General features: G+C 37.6%; 3 protein-coding genes across 3 annotated transcripts; 1 reads left to right on the top strand and 2 right to left on the bottom strand.

Moving 5' to 3' along the window:
• On the top strand, nucleotides 470-8,401 carry LOC18613294 (protein NETWORKED 1D). The gene is given in 6 exon segments (XM_018127360.1): nucleotides 470-755; nucleotides 1,069-1,157; nucleotides 1,268-1,546; nucleotides 1,957-4,440; nucleotides 4,443-6,202; nucleotides 6,911-8,401. Coding segments are annotated over 4 exon segments (5,550 nt in total). The 5' UTR covers nucleotides 470-755; nucleotides 1,069-1,157; nucleotides 1,268-1,443; the 3' UTR covers nucleotides 8,114-8,401.
• Nucleotides 8,681-10,682, bottom strand: LOC18613293 (putative nuclease HARBI1). Its single transcript, XM_018127050.1, has 2 exons — nucleotides 10,366-10,682; nucleotides 8,681-10,026 (listed from the first exon to the last, which is right to left on the bottom strand). The coding sequence occupies exons 1-2, from the start codon at nucleotides 10,511-10,513 to the stop codon at nucleotides 8,948-8,950; spliced, it is 1,227 nt and encodes a 408-aa protein (XP_017982539.1). The 5' UTR covers nucleotides 10,514-10,682; the 3' UTR covers nucleotides 8,681-8,947.
• Nucleotides 12,080-17,684, bottom strand: LOC18613292 (sulfate transporter 3.1). The gene is made up of 12 exons (XM_007050461.2): nucleotides 17,198-17,684; nucleotides 16,890-17,097; nucleotides 16,155-16,326; nucleotides 15,663-15,728; nucleotides 14,941-15,054; nucleotides 14,255-14,371; nucleotides 13,820-13,946; nucleotides 13,364-13,650; nucleotides 13,064-13,254; nucleotides 12,865-12,950; nucleotides 12,688-12,764; nucleotides 12,080-12,588 (listed from the first exon to the last, which is right to left on the bottom strand). The coding sequence occupies exons 1-12, from the start codon at nucleotides 17,532-17,534 to the stop codon at nucleotides 12,403-12,405; spliced, it is 1,968 nt and encodes a 655-aa protein (XP_007050523.2). The 5' UTR covers nucleotides 17,535-17,684; the 3' UTR covers nucleotides 12,080-12,402.

Genomic DNA, 19,076 nt, shown 5'->3' with positions numbered 1-19,076 from the left:
CCTTTGGGCAATTATCAACCTTTTTAAATAGCATTTAGTATTTTTCATTATATAAGAAACGTAATAACCAACGGCTAGTAAAGAAATTTATGGGCTGAAATTTCTCCAAATTGCATATATAGAGTGTTATTAGTCCACAGATTTGAAGCGAGATCAAATCAAAAATGACAGAAGGAAGGGGGGTTTTGACTGTTATGGTAGCAAAATCTTCTGTTTTTTTTTTTTTCCTTTCGTTTACTCAAATTCATGCAAAACACGAATCATCAAAGTGAAGCGTAGAGAAACACGAGGAGCAACATTTTTGTAACCTTAACCCAAAGGGACAACCTCGTCATTTCACTTCCACCTAACCGCTATCCTGCTCTTGTTAAGTTTTTTCTCTTCCTCCAGAAGACTGCACTAAAAGCGAATATCAATAGGAATAAATACCACTAAAGATTTTAGACTTCTTTTTCTCTATATTTATTTTTGGTTTGGAGGTTACTGTTTTTAATGCTTCTTGTCCTTTGCCCCATCTTTTTTGTTTTCTTTTCCTCTTTGACAGCCTTCTCAAATAGCATCAAAGCGCAGCACCAAAAAGCAACCCAAAACAGCTGAGAGAGAGAGAGAGTTAAAGAGAGTTGCACCAGAGAGAGATCAATGAGAAATGGGGTGAGGCAGGAAAAAGCAATAGCCAAGCAGCTATCTTTTTAGGATTCGCTGATAATCAAAACCCAGAAACCTTCTTCTTTTTTTTTTTTTATAAAATTTTGATGGTAAGCTTTTTTATTCTAGTCTACATTTCCTGTTTGCTGAATTTAACGTCTCTGCAAATCAATTCTTTTGGTTCATGATTTTTTAGTCTTTTTTTTTTTGATTTTGTAAGCCTTTTCAGGTAATTTAATCAGTGCTTAAGTATGCTTAACTTCTTGAAATTTGACTAAACTTATACTGATCAGATGGTTTTTGATAATTTCTATGCTATGTTGTTGACTGCGAATCTACAATTTCTCTTAAAGCATTTGTTTTGATTTGTCAGATTCTACCTTACTTTTTCAACCGCCTGTTTTAATTTTTTTTTTTGATCAGGTAACTTGTGGAAGTTTTGAAGACAACAGTTACCGGTTACTAGTTGCTTTTTTACATACATATTTGGACCGTTGGGTTATCTTGATCAGGTTATTTTATGCCGTTTCTGCTTGATCTTTTTATGTTCCTGACATGTGATCAAGTTGTTTTTTCCTTCGTGTCAAAACTGAATTATTTGGTTTTTGCTTGTTGATATCAGGAATTAAGCAAAAGGACTGAGAGATTTCAAGGCTTCATATCGATTCTCAACATTAAAATTGGCTAATTTTCAGTCGTGAAAAACTGGTTCTGGGCTGATCCATCACCTGGTTTTCGTAATTAAGAATTGTAATCTGCGGTCAGATTCAGGAAGTGATTGTGTTGAGTAATAAAGTCATGGCGACTGTGAAGCATGCAGATTCTAAAGGCATGTACTCGTGGTGGTGGAACAGCCACATAAGCCCTAAAAATTCGAAATGGCTTCAGGAGAATCTCACAGGTACCTGATCATTGCTACAAAGTGTAAAATGCATCTGTGTCATTGCCATTCTTGCAACTATGCAATTGTTACAAGAAGCAGTGACATGATAAGCTGTAAATAGTTGAGTGTTAACAGTTAACATTAGTTAAAATGAGCATGGAACCATGGTTTAGAAGCTTGATAAGTTGTTTGATCCTGTATTGAGCCAAAAGGTAAAATGTATAATCTTCTCTGCTTGGTGGCTTTCATTAATCAAACTAAGTTTGAAAGAGCTAAATTGATTAATGAACGCCAATGAGATTTTCCTTGGCGGTAATGAGATTGTGCTTTCCTTTGGTGTCATGATTTTGTGTGATTGCAGCATCGAAATTTAAATCTTTCGCTGTATACCTGTATTTTGACCATCAAGTTTTCTTCTGCTTGAACAGACATGGATACTAAAGTCAAGCAAATGATCAAGCTCATTGAAGAAGATGCTGATTCCTTTGCTAGGCGAGCAGAGATGTATTACAAGAAACGCCCAGAGTTAATGAAATTGGTAGAAGAGTTTTACCGAGCATACCGTGCATTGGCTGAAAGATATGATCATGCAACTGGGGTGCTTCGTCAGGCTCATCGGACCATGGCAGAAGCATTTCCAAACCAAGTTCCCATGGTGTTTGGAGATGACTCACCAATTGGTTCTATCACTGAGGTTGATCCCCGTACGCCTGAGATGCCACCGCCAGTACGTGCATTATTTGAGCCTGACGAGTTGCAGAAGGATGCTGTGGGACTCTCTTCACATGCTATGAAGAGGAATGGAGCATTCACTGAAGAATCTGAATCTGTAATGATCAGAAAGGGTCTAAAACAGTTCAATGATTTGTTTGGTTCTGAAGAAGCTACAAACCATGTAAAGTTTGCTGAAGGTAGGGCAAGAAAAGGCCTCAACTTTCATGATGTAGAGGAGAAAGAACAAAGTCTGCTAAACAATGGGGGCCCTGATCTCAAGGTTCAAGTTCCATCTGAGTCTGAACGAGTGAGTAAAGCTGAGATGGAAATTTTAACGTTGAAGAATGCTCTTGCTAGATTAGAAGCTGAAAAAGAAGCTGGCCTACTTCAGTACCGGCAGAGTTTGGAGAGATTGTCTAATCTAGAGAGAGAAGTCTCTCGTGCACAAGAAGATTCCCAAGGGCTTAATGAACGAGCTGGAAAAGCTGAAGCTGAAGTTCAGACTTTGAAGGATTCCCTCACCAAATTAGAGGCTGAAAGGGAAGCTAATCTTGTTCGATACCAGCAATGCATGGAGAAAATAAATAATCTTGAGAATTGTATTTCTCATGCTCAAAAGGATGCTGGAGAATTGAATGAGCGCGCAAGCAAAGCTGAGATGGAAGCGCAAGCTGTAAAGCAGGACCTTGCCAGGGTGGAAGCTGAAAAAGAGGATGCGCTTGCTCAATACGAGCAGTGTTTAGAGACAATAAAGAATCTGGAAGAAAAATTATTGAATGCCGAAGAAAATGCCAGAAGGATGACTGAACGAGCAGAGAAAGCTGAAAGTGAACTTGAAATTTTAAAGCAAGTAGTTGTTGAGCTGACCAAAGATAAGGAAGCAGCTGCTCTGCGGTACCAGCAGTGCTTAGAGACAATTTCTATCCTGGAAAACAAACTTGCCTGTGCCCAGGAGGAGGCTCAAAGGCTCAACAGCGAGATAGATGATGGGGCTGCGAAGTTAAAAGGTGCTGAAGAAAGGTGTAGTCTGTTGGAGAGAACCAATCAGAGTCTGCATACTGAATTGGAGTCTTTGGTGCAGAAGATGGGGGATCAAAGTCAAGAACTAACAGAGAAGCAGAAGGAGTTTGGGATACTTTGGACTTCCATACAAGAAGAGCGCTTGAGATTTATGGAGGCTGAAACAGCATTTCAAACGCTGCAGCATTTGCACTCTCAATCTCAGGAAGAACTCAGATCTCTGGCCACGGAGCTTCAGAATAGGTCTCAAATTTTACAGGATATTGAAACTCGTAATCAGGGTTTAGAGGATGAAGTTCAGAGGGTTAAGGAGGAGAACAAGGGACTGAACGAACTCAATATAAGTTCAGCAGTGTCCATCAAGAATTTGCAAGATGAGATCTTAAGCTTAAGGGAGACCATAGCAAAACTTGAAGCAGAAGTTGAACTTAGAGTGGACCAAAGAAATGCTCTTCAGCAAGAAATTTACTGTTTGAAAGAGGAACTCAATGACCTTAACAGGAGACATCAGGATATGACAGGACAACTGGAGTCAGTTGGCTTAAATCCAGAAAACTTTGCATCATCTGTGAAGGAATTGCAGGATGAGAACACAATGCTAAAAGAGGTCTGCCAAAGAGACAGAGATGAAAAGCTAGCCCTCCTAGAGAAGTTGAAAATCATGGAGAAACTCATTGAGAAAAATGCCCTTTTAGAAAACTCACTCTCAGATTTGAATGTTGAGCTAGAAGGTGTTCGTGGGAGGGTAAAGACATTGGAAGAATCCTGCCAATCTCTTTTGAGAGAGAAATCCACCCTTGCTGCAGAGAAGGACACACTCATTTCTCAGTCACAGATTGCAACTGAGAATCTGGAGAAGCTTTCAGAGAAGAATAACTTTCTGGAGAATTCCCTTTCTGATGCAAATGCTGAACTTGAAGGATTGAGGGTAAAATTGAAGAGCTTAGACAATTCATGCCAGTTGCTCGGTGATGAGAAGTCTGGCCTGATAACAGAGAGAGAAGGCTTGGTTTCTCAGTTGGACGTCAGTCAGAAAAGGCTCAAAGATTTAGAGAAAAGATATCAGGGACTAGAAGAAAAATATGTGGGTCTGGAGAAAGAAAGGGAATCAACACTTCGTGAAGTACAAGAGCTACAAGAGTCACTAGAGGCTGAAAAGCAAGAACATTCTAGTTTTGTGCATTGAATGGAAGCCGAGTGACTGCTATGGAATCTCAGATCAGTTTTCTACAAGGGGAAAGTCTGTGCAGGAAGAAGGAGTATGAAGAGGAACTGGACAAGGCCATGAATGCTCAGGTAGGAATTTTCATCTTGCAGAAATGTGCACAAGATCTGGAAGAGAAGAATTTATTTCTATTGCTCGAGTGTAGGAAACTCTTGGAAGCCTCCAAATTATCAGAAAAACTTATCTCTCAATTGGAGCTTGGAAATTCCGAAAAACAGATGGAGATAAAATCCTTATTTGATCAAATTACCATACTGAGGATGGGGCTTTATCAGATGTTGAGGACTCTTGAGGTTGATGCTATCCATGGTTATGATGATAAGACCAAACAAGACAAACCAGTTCTTGACCTTATGTTTGGCAGGCTTCAAGAGATGCAAAATTCTCTTCTAAAGTCTCTGGAAGAAAATCAGCAATGCATAATTGAGAACTCACTTCTTATTGCACTGCTTGGGCAACTGAAACTAGAGGCAGAAAATCTCGCTACAGAGAAGAATGCACTGCATCAGGAGTTGAAAGTTCAATCTGAGCAGTTTTCTGAACTGCAGAGCAGAGCTGAAAAACTTGTGGATATGAATGAAGAACTGAGATCAAAAGTGATGGAGGGAGGCCAAAGAGAAGAAATTTTGCAGACTGAAATTGGGAGTGTTCGCGGGCAACTGTTAGGTTTGCAAAGGGCTTACCAGAGTTCATTGGAAGAGAACTGCAAGGTGCTTGATGAGAAAAGGTCTTTGATGAAGGAGGTTTTAGACTTGGGCAAGGAGAAACATAAGCTAGAAGAGGAAAACTATGTTGTCTTTGCTGAAGCAATATCTCAAAGTAGCATTTCTCTTATTTTTAAGGATATTATCGCTGAAAATTTTGAGGATATAAAGCATCTCAGTGACAATCTGGATAAACTCAAACGTGTCAATAATGATCTTGAGGGAGAAGTGAGGGTTATGGAGAGAAGGTTTGAAGATATGCAAATGGAAAACTCACATCTCAAGGATTCAATGCAAAAATTAGAGAATGAACTGGTTTCAGTTAGATCTGTTGGTGATCGATTAAATGATGAAGTTGCGAGGGGAAAAGATCTGTTATGCCAGAAGGAGAATGGGCTTTTGGAAGCAGCACAGATGCTCAGTGCAATTCAAGAGGAGAGAGCCCAACTGAATAAGGTAGTGGAGGACCTGAAGAGTAAATATGAGGAGGTCAAGCTGGTAGGAGAAGATCGAGAGAAGCAAATTCTGAAACTAGCTGGAGACTATGATCATAAAAGTAAGGAGAGTGAAAGCATTTGGCAGGCTAATCAGAAATTGGAGGCTGAGTTGTCGAAGTTGCATGAGGAACTTGAAGAAAGGAAACATAGGGAGGACAGTTTGAATCTTGAACTACAAAAGGGAAGACAGGAGGTTGAACTTTGGGAAAATCAGGCTGCTGCATTGTTTGGAGAGCTACAGATCTCTGCTGTCCGTGAAGCATTGCTTGAAGAGAAGGCTCATGAGCTCAGTAAGGAATGTGAAGTCCTTGAAAGTAGAAGTAATTCCAAAGCTATGGAGGTAGAAGAGCTGGAAAAAAGTGTTATAATCTTGGAAGGTGAGAATGGAGGACTTAAAGCTCAGTTGGCAGCATATATTCCTGCTGTCATTTCTCTCAGGGACAGTGTGACATCCTTGCAGAGTCGAACTCTCTTGCATAGTAAACTTCCCACAGATTATAATGAAGAAGTAAAGGTAACTTCTGTTTGCTTGGCTATGACTTCATATCTGCTTTTTGAATTTCAATAAACTGACGTAATATGGGCCTTCTTCATACTTTTTGGTTGAACATACAACTTCAGTTCTAATCCTACCCTGTGTGGACTGTATGAGCATCTAGTGATTAATACACAAGCAATTGATATTGCTGCTTACCATTCTTTTAGGTTCCTAATTGTTTTTTAATTCACTTTCAAAATTTTTGACTGCAAATTTATGCCCCTAGTTCTCCGAATTTGCACCAATATACTTTTACTTGCATGATATTTTTTTGAAAGTTCTTGTTTATAATGAGAAAGCTATATAGTATTTGCGTTGAATTAATGTTTGGCACTTTGGTTATTATTCTATGACCTTTCAGGGGCCTTATTAGATGTTACCGCATAGTGAATTTATGTACTTTTTCACTATTTGTTTTATTGATCTCTGCATTAATGGGATGTGGTTTCTGGTTTCGTTTTACTTTTGACTAGGCGATACTCCATATGTTACTAAGATGTTTTGCAATAGGAAAAGAATGTAAGCCTTTGTTAAAATGTAAGCTGGTTCTGTTTAGATCTTTAATACGTTGGATGTAAAAGGGCCTTTCTTGTTGGTAAGTTACCATTTATTTCAAAAGTGTCCTGGCAACTTGGATGGTTATTGGCTGTGATTCTTTGACTTATAATTTGTCTTATTTTCCAGGATGCCAATCTGGGGACTGAATTGCATGCTGAAAGCTGTCAACAAACAAGTGAAGATCTAATTGCCTCAGTTCCAGATGGTTTTTTGGACTTGCAGGGTATCCATATGAAGATTAAATCTATTGAAAGAGCGGTGCTGGAAATGGAAAGGCTTGCAATGCTGGAAAACTTAAATCTAAATTCCAAACTAGAGACTGCTATGACACAGATTGAAGAGTTAAGATTTGGAAGCAGCTCACGTCAAGAAAGTGTTAGAGCAAAGAGGCATGTGAATGCTAGACAAGAAGGGGAGGAACTTGGCCGTGGATCCAGCAACAATGTCAAAATGCAGAGGCCAACACCTGAAATCTCTGAAGAGGATAATGAGATGATGACAAAAGACATTATGCTTGATCAAATATCTGAGTGCTCATCCTATGGGTTAAGCAGGAGAGAAACTGCAGAGGTTGATGATCAGATGCTTGAGTTGTGGGAGACTGCCGACCATGATGGTAGCATTGACTTAAAAGTCGGCAAAGCCCAGAAGATGGTTGCTGCACCAACTGACCACCAACAAATTGATTCAGTGAAGGAACACAAGGGCAAAAATCCCTCTACAGAATCTCTTGTTAAAGAGTTGGGTGTAGATAAAGAGAGCTCTAAGAGGTTTACAGAGCCCAACCATGAAGGAAGCAAGAGAAAGATTTTAGAAAGACTTGATTCTGATGCACAAAAATTGGCTAACCTTCAGATAACTGTGCAGGATCTGAAGAGAAAAGTGGAGGTAACTGAGACGGGCAAAAAGGGGAAGGGAATTGAATATGGTACAGTTAGAGAGCAGTTAGAAGAAGCTGAGGAAGCCATCATGAAGCTATTTGATGTCAATCGCAAATTGATGACACATGTTGAAGATGGTTCCTGGTCTTCTGATGGGAAATCTGCATTAGAATCAGATGAGAGTGGGAGTGTTAGGAGGCGGAGAGCATCAGAACAAGCTCGAAGAGGGTCTGAAAAGATTGGGCGCTTGCAGTTAGAGGTGCAGAAAATACAGTTTCTCTTGCTGAAGCTTGATGATGAAAAAGAAAGCAAAGGAAGAACCAGAATCACAGAGCGAAAAACAAGAGTTCTATTGCGGGACTATCTTTATGGTGGGGTAAGAACCAGCCAGAAGAGGAAGAAAGCGCCCTTTTGTGCATGCGTGCAACCCCCAACTAAAGGAGATTGAGGCTATTACTTGTCGTCGGCACATAATTAGTGTAGTTTTCCAGTAATGAGACTTTAGTTGCATTGTCCATAAGTCTGCCGTCCTAGTTTTCATGTCTCACATATTTATATTCTTACGGAGGCTTTCTTCTCAAGTTTAGAGATCCTGCTGTATATTTCAGGCTCCATCTAATTGAAAGAAGCTGCTCTCTTACGGCCTTTTGTTTCCTTCTTTATACTTTTACTCGGCATAAATCTGGATTTTAATGGAAATTATTTTCTTCAAGGTCAATAAATGTTGTTTTCCATATGCATTAATCTTTTTAGTATTGCATTGGGAGTTGCTAAGTTTTTTCCCTCTGGAATGAGCTTTTTTATAAAGAAATTTTGGAATTAAATACCATACTCAGAATTGTGGCCAAGTTGCTACAATGGCTATGGTCAAAACATGGTATGCAGGTCAGATGGGTTTTCAAGGATGACAACATACAACTATACAACGCCCACAATGGAATCTCCGAACTGAATGCAAATCAATCTTTGCAGCTAAGCCATTACTATAACTGGAACCATATCAGTAGACGGTAGGGAAGAAAAATTATGACATGATCATTAAAAGGCTCATAGATTTGAGTCTCATTCCAAAGCTAGACCTGGACTTTCCAAATACAGAATTACCAACAGCATACCCAAAACCTGCTCTCATGTCTACAAAAAATAAAGGCAATACGTACGTTAAGAACAGTTATTCATTTTTGTGCAAAGAAAAAATCATTGTTGTTTTAGGGGTCCACCCTATTGCACCTTTTCAAAACACAATTGAGGCTCAAACTAAGATGCTCTTTATCTTGCCCGATTACTTTGCTGGAGCTTTCACTTTACTTTGCAACAAGTTTTTGGCTAGGTTTTCCCGCATTGTTTTGCCTGTTGGATCAACCTGCTTGCAGCATTCTTCTCCATAACCCGAGTCATGATGACCAGATAAAGCAACATCAGGATGTAAGTGATCTCCATTGTCAATGATAATATTGTGAAGTAAACAACACACCAAAATGATACTAGGCAATTTCCGCTTATCAGGTCTCCACATGACTTTGTTAAGGATTCTCCAACTGCCCTTTAACTGCAAAAATGCCCTCACTGCAAGCAACCTTGCTGATTCATGCTTGTCATTAAAAGTAGTAGACATGGAGGATGAGAGGCCATTAGTTTCATATGGAGTTATGAGCCAGGGAAGAAGAGGATATGCAGCGCCACCTACTATGAATTCTCTCATTTCTAATCCTTCTGACAAAGTCCTTATACTTCCATTCAAACGCTCACCAGCCTCACAGAGCCTGAAAAATCCTGAACATTTGAGTAATCTAGATACACTCATGCCGCCAGGCCAACCTGTTACAAAATCAAGAAATCGCATTTCATGGTCAACAATTGCCTGCAAGAACATACTGTAATTGCTTTCTTGGTCACACCAATCATCCGAGGTCTGAACAGCTGGAAGAGTCATGATAATATGTGTTGCATCTATAGCTCCACAACAATTAGGCAACCCAAATAACACTTCGAATTTCGATTTGATTTCCTCCATTCTATTGGAATCAGGCCACTTGAGATGGTGCTTGGCACGTTCTTCCAGTGCTTCAATAAATCTCCAAGTCACTTGAGAAACTGTAGATTGGCCAACCCCAAAAGAAGCTCCAACAGACACCTGAGACTCACCGGAAGCTAGCCTTCTAAGGGCAATTGCAACTTGTTTCTCAACACTGAGAAGCCTTCCCTCAATGTTGATAAGCCCTGAAGGTGGCCTTGACACAAGGTCTTCTCTCACAAGGGAACAAATGTAATCAAATGTCTTCCTTGCAGCCCTGAAGAAATACTTGAAACCTTCTTCCTCATTTGATGGTATTGAAAGACCGGCCAGTTGGGACTCACTTCCTATGAGATCAAATAAAAACATTTCATTCCTAACTGTAAAGCAAACAAATCCAATAACCAAGACAAGAAAACGAAATCGTTTCCCTGTTGCTCAAATTCAGTTCACGCATTTCAGGTCCATTCTTTTGCTTCAACAAATGGCAAACTAATGCAATTATCCAAGTTAAAAATGTGACCCAAATTCAGCTTCAACCTTATAATTAACCACGTTAATGTTGGAAATCGAGCTATGACTATGGGAACCCATTACTTTAATGAGATAAAATTAAAGCTATTTTCAAATGAAATGTGAAAAGAACTTTTTTTTTTTTTACAAAAAAAAGAATTGGAAATTGGAACCTGGGGTTGTAGAGTTCTTGTGCCAGAAACTGTCCCACCAATCGGGTTCGCTAACTCTGGGTTCCACTGGAACCACGCTTAGGCTTTTGTTTTTCTTCAATTTCTTCGAAGATTTCTTAGTTTTCTTCGATTTCTTGGCAGGAGCCATAACAGGCGTAAGAGAATGACAAAATTCTTCAACTGTTGTGGCTAATGAAGTTAACAAGGTCTGGTCTCCGCATATGTTTGATGCACGAGCAAGTGAAGGAAAAATGGAGCTCAATTGAAAGCAGAGTAGACTGTACAATGTCTCTTGTCAATTTTCTTGCTTTCTTGGAAATTTCGAATTAACCCTTCTGCAGCCCAAAAATTAAAATAAATAAAACCCCTCCAACTTTCCTCAAATGCATAATTTTCTATTTTTCATTATTCATTACTACTACTACTTTTTCTTAAACAAAATCAAATGGCTAATTAATTTTTTTCCCTTTAATCCCAAACAACTAAATTGTAGTATTAAATCAATAAACATGATGACATTATGGAAAAACCTTCACAAGGGCTAACATTATTTACACTATGTTAATTTTTAAAACTTTGGTAAAATGGTAATTTTGATATAAAATTTCCTTGTAGTAGTATAATAGGTACCAATATATGTTTGGTTAAGTGTTTTAGGAAAAGTAAGGTGTTTTAATTTCATATTGGTCAGGTAAAAAAATCTTGAAAAATTTATAAACATGAATGTCACACATTCTAATATATTAACTTTTCAAAGAAATGATAATGGTTTCATGATAAAATGGTATCAAAGCAAATTCAACCGAAACTCGACCCATATCGAACATTTTTAAAGGAGAGGCAAGTAAATGGTTGACAACAATGAAAGTTTTATCGGATTGAGTGAAGAAGAATGTCACGTCTAACGTTATTTAAAAAAAATGTATTTCAATTTTACATCGAGCAAGTAAAAGATTTAAGAAGCTTATAAGTGTGATATTGCATATTCCAATAATTTAATTTTTTGAAGAGGAGATAATGGTCTAGTAACTAAATATGGACTACCAAATAAGTTAGATTTTTTCTATAAGCTTTTGTTATTGGCATCCTAAATTTATGGTAACTTTGTTTTCCCCAAGCTGTCACTCAGGAAAACATTATTGTTTTTCTTTTCTCTTTGTAGTAAATTTTACTATGTGGGCAAAGCTTTCTGTGAATTATTTGCCGGAGCTTTCCCCTAAGAAGAGAATATAGTAATTGTAACTCCAATCTAAGCGAAATTGGATACGGCATTAATGGCTTGAGTTGGAGAACTTAATCTAAGCCAAATGTGTATATTATATACATTATTCAAAACATAAAATAGGGTAATTTTTATTTTTATTTTTTTGTAATTTTAACTTTTTTAACATGATATTGGGCGATTTTTTACTTTCGATTAACATTTTGTAGATATTTTTTTCTTAATTAGCACATTGTGAATAATTTCCATTCTCACGAGAAATTTTATGTTATTAATTTTACTTATTAAATTTGCAGAAATACCCCTTATACGTAAACAAATTAATAGATTAACTTGAATTAAAAGTATTTTGATAATTTATTAGACAAATAAATGGTCTAATCTCTTATTAATCCGATAAAAATATATGTACAAAATGTTAATTGGAAAAAAAGAAACATATATACGGTATCATATGTAAAAAACTGAAACCATAAAAAAATAGACAAGATATTAGTGGCCAGAAGCATTGTCAACACTCAACAGCATTCCGAGATGCTTCTTTGTTAATAATTTCATTGCCGGGATATGTATCGGACAACTTGCATGTTTGTTGGAAGAGGAAAAATGCCCTCCAACTTTAAATTGAAGCGTCTAAGCTTAATTTGGCTATTTGATCATTTCTTGTTGATTCAGCGATGCCTAGCTAATATGCCATGCATCATGACTCTCGGATGCACGAGTGAGTAATACATGGTTGCCCCTTCAATTAAAAATTAAAAAAAATATATATGCTGCTGTTGATGAAAAGCTCTGCTCCATCAGAATCTATTAGCTTAGACATTGTTCCATGGCTGTGATTCCTCTTTGTTGGAGTCTGGTTTGCATGTATGAAGCTTGTAATTGCAGGCTTCAACAGCTTCTCCTACTGTCAAGTATATCCATTCTTGACCTATGGTTTCTAGGAACTTGGATTTGTTGAGTTTCTTCATCACTTCAGCCCCAGGGTTGGCCAGTACAAGCTACAAAAGTAGAAAGATAAAATTAGGGCATGTCACCTAGAGCCTAGTGTTAGATATTCACCATTTTAACAGAATGCAAGTAATTGCAGGAGAAAACACCTTCAGCCCCCTTCTGTCAGTAGTTTTCTTGACCTCCTCAAGCATGCTGATTCCACTGGTGTCAATGTTACCAACAGCTGTATACCAAAAAGAATCCTTGTGAGATACTAAATTTTTTCTTATGCTAGAAATTATATATATTTATATGCTGCAGTTCCTGTTGCATAAATCACTGACCACTCATATCAAGTATAATATACTGTAAGCTGGTTTCCCCTGTAGATTTCAGCTTGTCTTCCTCTTCATCAATCCACCTTGAGATCCTGATAAGATTAGCGATCACATTGATCAGCATAAGTTGGATTTGATAAAATGAAGATGTCTGATAACTTGATTTGGTGTTTAATGTAGTGTTAAGAGATTGAAATTTTAGTACCTTTCTCGCAAGTAACTTGAGTTGGCAAAGTAGATTGGAGCATCTATCTCAAGTATAAGAACCCCAGCAACATTGTTTGTATTTGGGTATTGCTCAACGTTTCTATAAATGGTGGAATTTGGAATGTTTCCGAGAACAAGGGTCTTTGGTCTCGCAACAAACAGTAACAATCTGAGCAAAGAAATTGCAACCTGCATTTTACACAAAGGATTAGGTGAGGGTTAGAAAAATTTGTTCTTGGATGAACAAAATCAGTTGATTTCAGCTATGTTTGGGGCGCAGTGGATGATATGATCGTACCGCTATGACTAAGCCAACCTCCACGTTTGCAAAAATGACACCAATAAATGCACCCATGCACACAATAAAATCAAATTTGTCGACCTTCCAAAGATGAATTGCAGCTTCATAATCAATGAGGCCAAGCATTGCAGAAATTATAATTGCAGACAACACTACGAGGGGTGTGTAATGGAACAATGGTGTTAGGAAGAGCAATGTGAGCATAACTGCAATGGCCATGATAACGTTTGACATTGCTGTTTTGCATCCCGCATTGAAGTTTACAGCTGATCGCGAAAATGGCCCTGAATAATATCATAGTTGTGGAACGATTAGCAAACGGAACCAACAAGAAGAATATCAAAGTTCCCTTTAGTTCATACTTTTATTATTCATTTTTTATTGCAACTGAACTGCGCTTAAGATGTGATTAAATTAGTGAACTGTCAACTGAATAAACTTTGAAAATTTCACCTGTCGTGAGATAGCAAGAAAAGCAAGAGCCAACAATATTCATGGTCCCAATAGCTACCATCTCTTTGTTCCCATCAATATGATAGTGCTTGAACATTGCAAAACTTCTTCCCACTGCTACTCCTTCCTGTATTCACATCCAACAACAGCTTCAATCAGTTAAATCTTTTGTAACTTCCCATATAAGTCCAACAATAAAAAATTTTGCAGAAAGAAAAAAATATACTGCATACTAGTGTTCATCTGTCGTTAGCTTAAAAAAAAAAGTCCACCCGTTCTTTCACTTTCTCGTTGTCTTTCAAATTTTGGTACATTTTCCCATAAATGGAGGCAATTTTGGCATAGCCATGGTGAAAAAAAACCACAAGGATGCGAAAATGCTCACGGGCACTAAATAGCAAAGATAGTCGAGATAATAAGTTAAAGGCAGCTTACAGCAAGGGCTATGATGCCCGTGATCATGCCAGTTTTCGCAGCTGTTGTCATATAGGGCGAGGTAAACACAAAATCCCCAAAAGACGGTGGATTCAGTCCCTTTTTCAGGTTTCCTATCTGCCATTGTCACACCACAAAAAAATTGCACCATATCACAACTCTTCATCTTGCATGACATTTTTTGAAAAGACCCAGAAATAAGTAATAGTAGTAGTACGAGTAGTATTTTTCTAGTTAATTACAAAAAAAAAAAACTAAATTTCCCTCGTCTTTTTTGTCTTTTTTGACCGGAACGCAATGTGATCTTATATCATTTATTAGGAGATTTGGCAGGAAACCGCCCCTCTATAGCAAGCAAGAGACATGAGGGGATGGGACCAATCCAGTAGGAGAAGAGGCTGCAGCAGCGCTATTATTGGTGGGGGCTCACTGAACAATTATTAGTATTGGCCCAAGACAAGTTACCTCAAAGACCCAAATTACATTTGCACTTTCTATCATCTCGATCTTGTTCTGGTGGAGTAATATTTGCATTCTTTAACCCAACATCCTTCAAATAGCCTTTTTAGTCTGCTAACGCTACCGTCACTTTTTTTTTATAAAGGTAAATTGAAGTTCAAGAAGATTATAATAAGATAAGAAAAGGGCCACCTAATGAATTAAAAAAAAAAATACAAGAAGCTTACCACTTGAACACCGTGTTTTTCGGCATGGGTGAGATAAACTAGGAGACTCCCAAGAATGACTGATGTCAAAGGTGCCAATGCTGATATCCAAAAGAATCTGGGTCGTCTCTTGCTCTGTTTGTCATCAAAGCATCAAACAAACATATTGTAGATTATGTTATAATATGCATATTATAATAAATTAACAATTAACTAGTAAGTGATTAAGAAAAGAACATGCTGCTTTTCATATAATAAGCTCGAAAAGCGATTTCTATAAGCTCTAAAGTCAAAGTCCAAGTCTTTGCAAATTTGAAAAAATTTGAGGCCATGAAGATGGAAGTCTACCCATCCAACATCTTTACAACTTCTCTAATTTGATATAATAAACTTTATAGTATATGAAGTGGGAGCAGGTTAGGGCTAAATGGAGCCCCCTGATGCACACTAGAGAGTTTTTAAAGGGTAAAAAGTTACTTAACAAAGATATTATTTATAGACAACAACCCAATAAGAGAAACTACTTTTCTTAATCAAATAGCCCTTTTCTTAGAAAGTTCATTCCTTATTTGTGTTATTTTACTTTCCGCGGCTACAAGTTTGGTAGTTGACATCATGTCGGAGTGTGGAAATAATAATTTGAATTATAATTTAACACGCGCTTATGATATAACATAAAAAAAATATTATTGATTAGATCTAAATTATCTAAAAGAATTAAATTAATGATTAAAGGTTCTTACGAAGTATCTGGTGACGAGGAGGAAGAATAGGAAACCAACGCCCAAGACACCACTCTCCCATCTCCACTGTCAAATACACATATTGCTGTCAGACAATTATATTACCAAAGAAAACTAAAATATACAAAGTAGCTCATAATACTAGCTACCGAGTAGAAGATAAAAATCTGATCAAAAAAATATCTTGCTGTATAATTAATTAGCTTCTTTATAAGTACTATATATATATATATATAAAATAAAATTGATGTACGAGTATTGATGATCTGGTATGCAATTATATAATGATTTAATTATATATATATATATAATAGATATTTAATTTGTTTTTATAATTGTATTATATACATACTGAAATACCCGTGAATAATAACAACAATATACATCACATGCCATATAGAAAAAAACTAGTACTATCTAATTAGTAATAATTTTTTATATATTTGTTTATGAATAACGATGTATGTTTAATAAGTGGCTAAAAATATTGACCTCATGAGTTTGGGAGAAGACAGAGCGCAAGACCGAGATAAAATCGGTAGACTGAGTAAAGTGCTCAAGGCCTAGAATCCCCTTTAGCTGTTGCAAGCACACTACAGTGGCTGCCCCAGCCATGAAGCCTACTATCGTCGCATGTGAAAGAAAATCCACAAGAAACCCTAGCCTGCGCTTTAACAAACAAAAGAGTAATTAAAAATTTTCCATCGATTAAGAAGATGCTAACTACAGTACTGTAAAAACAAGGTTTCTTTTCTATATTGTTGAATTTATTATGTAGGCTGACGGTAAATGACAATTGCCTTGTGAAAGCAATGGTTCAATCGCATTCTGGGCAGATTCTCTGTTAGTAGTGTTTTTTTTTTCTTTTTTTAAAAAATTACTTGTAATAATGTTAGGGCATGAATTTTTCTTTTTTAACAATACATCGTGATCTAACGCATCCAGCCAGACAGGACAGCAGCAAAGGACAAGAACTCCAGCAAGGAGCAGACAAAGTACAACATACATGTTCCGTTATTAACTTTTCGTCAATTTTTGAGAGCCTATTTAACCAAAAGTGACGCCTCTTTAAGTCTTGGTTTTTTGGTTTTTTGCCAAAATAAGTCCTTTTTTAAGCGTTATTTCGATATTTTTAACGCGGACCTTGCAGACCTGATAAAGGGTAAAAACAGACGTAGACCGGAACCTCTACTAATGAAATAATGTAGTACACTTGCTAGTTCGTACCTTAAGAGGCCTAACGCAGCTTGGAGAAGCCCGGCGAAAAAGGTTGCTGTGAAAGCAAGGTGAAGGTAAAGCTTGGGATTCTCCGTAGCATTCACTTCCTGGCCCAACATAGAAGCTGTGAGAAGTGATGCAACAGCAACAGTCCCTACTGCCAAATCTCTTGAGCTCCCCATCATTGCATAAACCAGTGGTGGAATAAAGCTTGAATCTTCATTTCCCAAAAAGAAAAATAATAAACGTTCAGTACCCTTTCACAACAACTCATCATACTGGAAATAAAATCACTTGTTATGTTTAATCCAACTTACATAGGCCGAGAATGGGAGGCAAGTTAGCAAGCTTGGCATAGCTAATACCCTGAGGGATTGCAAGACTGGCGATGGTGATCCCAGCAATTAGGTCAGCTTTCAAGAACTGTAAACTGTAACGAGGAGCCCATTCAAGAATCGGCAAGAAGTATTGCAGGCCTAGTATGAATTTCCGAGAGGGCGTTTTGTTCTTGAATTGCCTAAGTGGATCGTCAGGGAAAAACGTCTCCTTAAGTGAGTTCTTGAATGACTTGAAAAATGGCTGTGGCGGAGGAATCGCCACGCGATGAGCACATTGATCATTCGCGGAAGGGTAAACGTAGTCAGCGTTGCCCATGAAAGTATTAGTTTAGCCTAATTTAGCACAAGGTTTGGACACTAAATGCGAGGCTAAACCGCGTGTGCTTTTTGCAGTGATTAAGAGGAAAAGTTAGAGATGTGGAGGAGAAGAGAAGAGAGAGGAAATGGCGAAGCAAGAGTGAGGGGATGGGAAATGGGGTGACCCTGGCTTTATAGAGGGGGATGATGTAAGGGATTGTTTCTCTTGTTTGAGTGGGTTAAGGGACCCGCCGGAATTTTTGACACAATATGCTAGATAGCCACGTCCCCCTATAAGCTTCTCAAAGGTTTTTTTACTACAAATTCCTTGGCTGCCCACCTCGTGCATATGTTTTGTGTTGAGGAGGAGGAAGGTCTCCTTAATCAGCCAAGAGGAGGAGGCAAAATCCTGGAAGGTCACGTTTATTCATAATTCAAATTCTACTGCGTTTATTGCGGACGTGGAGCAGCACGCGCGACGTGTTAAACTCTCATTAAGTTCTGGTCATTAAGTTTTGTAAATTCACTACTTAATGAATCAAAGGGAAAGGATTTCAAAATCCCATCCCCCACCACCACCACCCCGCCCCCCCAAAAAAAAACAAGGTTCAGTTTTTTTTATCCTAGATTTTTCTTCAGATTTTTTGTTGTTCAAAAACCTAACAGTACTGTGCCAAACTAGATTGTAATTTCAGGAAAGGAGTCGAGTCAGCGCTTAAAGTTTGGGCCGTATAACCAAAGTGTTTAACTAAAAATTGAATACCTCTAAGGTTACATCTTTCAAATCGTTTGCTTGCAGGGAATTGCCAACGCGGGCTACAAACCACAATCTTGATGTATTTCTTTTGTCGTCTCTCGCCTGCAATAAACTTGAATCTAACAAACCATACTCAATTTATTAATCTTAAACACTATTGACTACGTCGTGTCAAATTCGCTTATGTATTGGGCATGAGTTTATTTCCTCTATCATCTCAAAGTTGATGGCTAACAAGGGTAATAAGACAAAGCGCAAGTGTTTTGTTTTTGTTTTGTTATGTATAGGATTTTTTTCAACCAAAAGCGTGGATGCCATTTCAAGTCTAGTACCTATCTGGTGTAAGACTCTTCATGGCATTGATGAGAACTATAAATCCTAATTAATGCCAAGGAAATATCTTTCTTGCGTTGGTTCAAGAGTACGACAGTATTGATCTCTGCCTTCTTGGACAACTTTTGTAAAGCTCTTTATAAAATAAAATCATATTGCTAATTTTTTTTTAAAAAAAAACTACAACAGTACTCCTACCCTGAATATTTCTCCTTGATTCATCAATTGTTTTTCTTCTTTAGTGCAATGGATTTGACATTTGAGGAGATAAAAATCTTAGATATTGCAAGTGTTGCGGTTGAACGTACCATGGAGGCCAAGTCTAGGGTTGGATTAACACATCAATTTTATATTTCTGCTTCACATATTATACTAGTATTTAACATATTAAATCAAAGATGGAAAAATGACCGTATGGAATAATATATATCATCGTTCTATATACTAGCAACAAACTTGGGTTGACGACTC

This window comes from Theobroma cacao, chromosome 1, assembly GCF_000208745.1.
Source record: "Theobroma cacao cultivar B97-61/B2 chromosome 1, Criollo_cocoa_genome_V2, whole genome shotgun sequence".
Lineage (NCBI taxonomy): Eukaryota > Viridiplantae > Streptophyta > Magnoliopsida > Malvales > Malvaceae > Theobroma > Theobroma cacao.
Note: the sequence above shows the minus strand (reverse complement) of the source record. Positions and strands in the feature narration are given on the sequence as shown.

What these genes read in the sequence shown, in the direction of transcription:
- LOC18613293 (XM_018127050.1), bottom strand. Translation starts at nt 10,513, where the DNA reads ATGGCTCCTGCCAAGAAATCGAAGAAAACTAAGAAATCTTCGAAGAAA. An exon ending in CAAGAACTCTACAACCCCAG is followed by an intron (nt 10,027 to 10,365) that starts GTTCCAATTTCC and finishes TTGATCTCATAG; the next exon opens with GAAGTGAGTCCCAACTGGCC.
- LOC18613292 (XM_007050461.2), bottom strand. Translation starts at nt 17,534, where the DNA reads ATGGGCAACGCTGACTACGTTTACCCTTCCGCGAATGATCAATGTGCT. An exon ending in GCTGCGTTAGGCCTCTTAAG is followed by an intron (nt 16,327 to 16,889) that starts GTACGAACTAGC and finishes GTTAAAGCGCAG; the next exon opens with GCTAGGGTTTCTTGTGGATT. An exon ending in TCAAGTTACTTGCGAGAAAG is followed by an intron (nt 12,951 to 13,063) that starts GTACTAAAATTT and finishes TAATCTTATCAG; the next exon opens with GATCTCAAGGTGGATTGATG.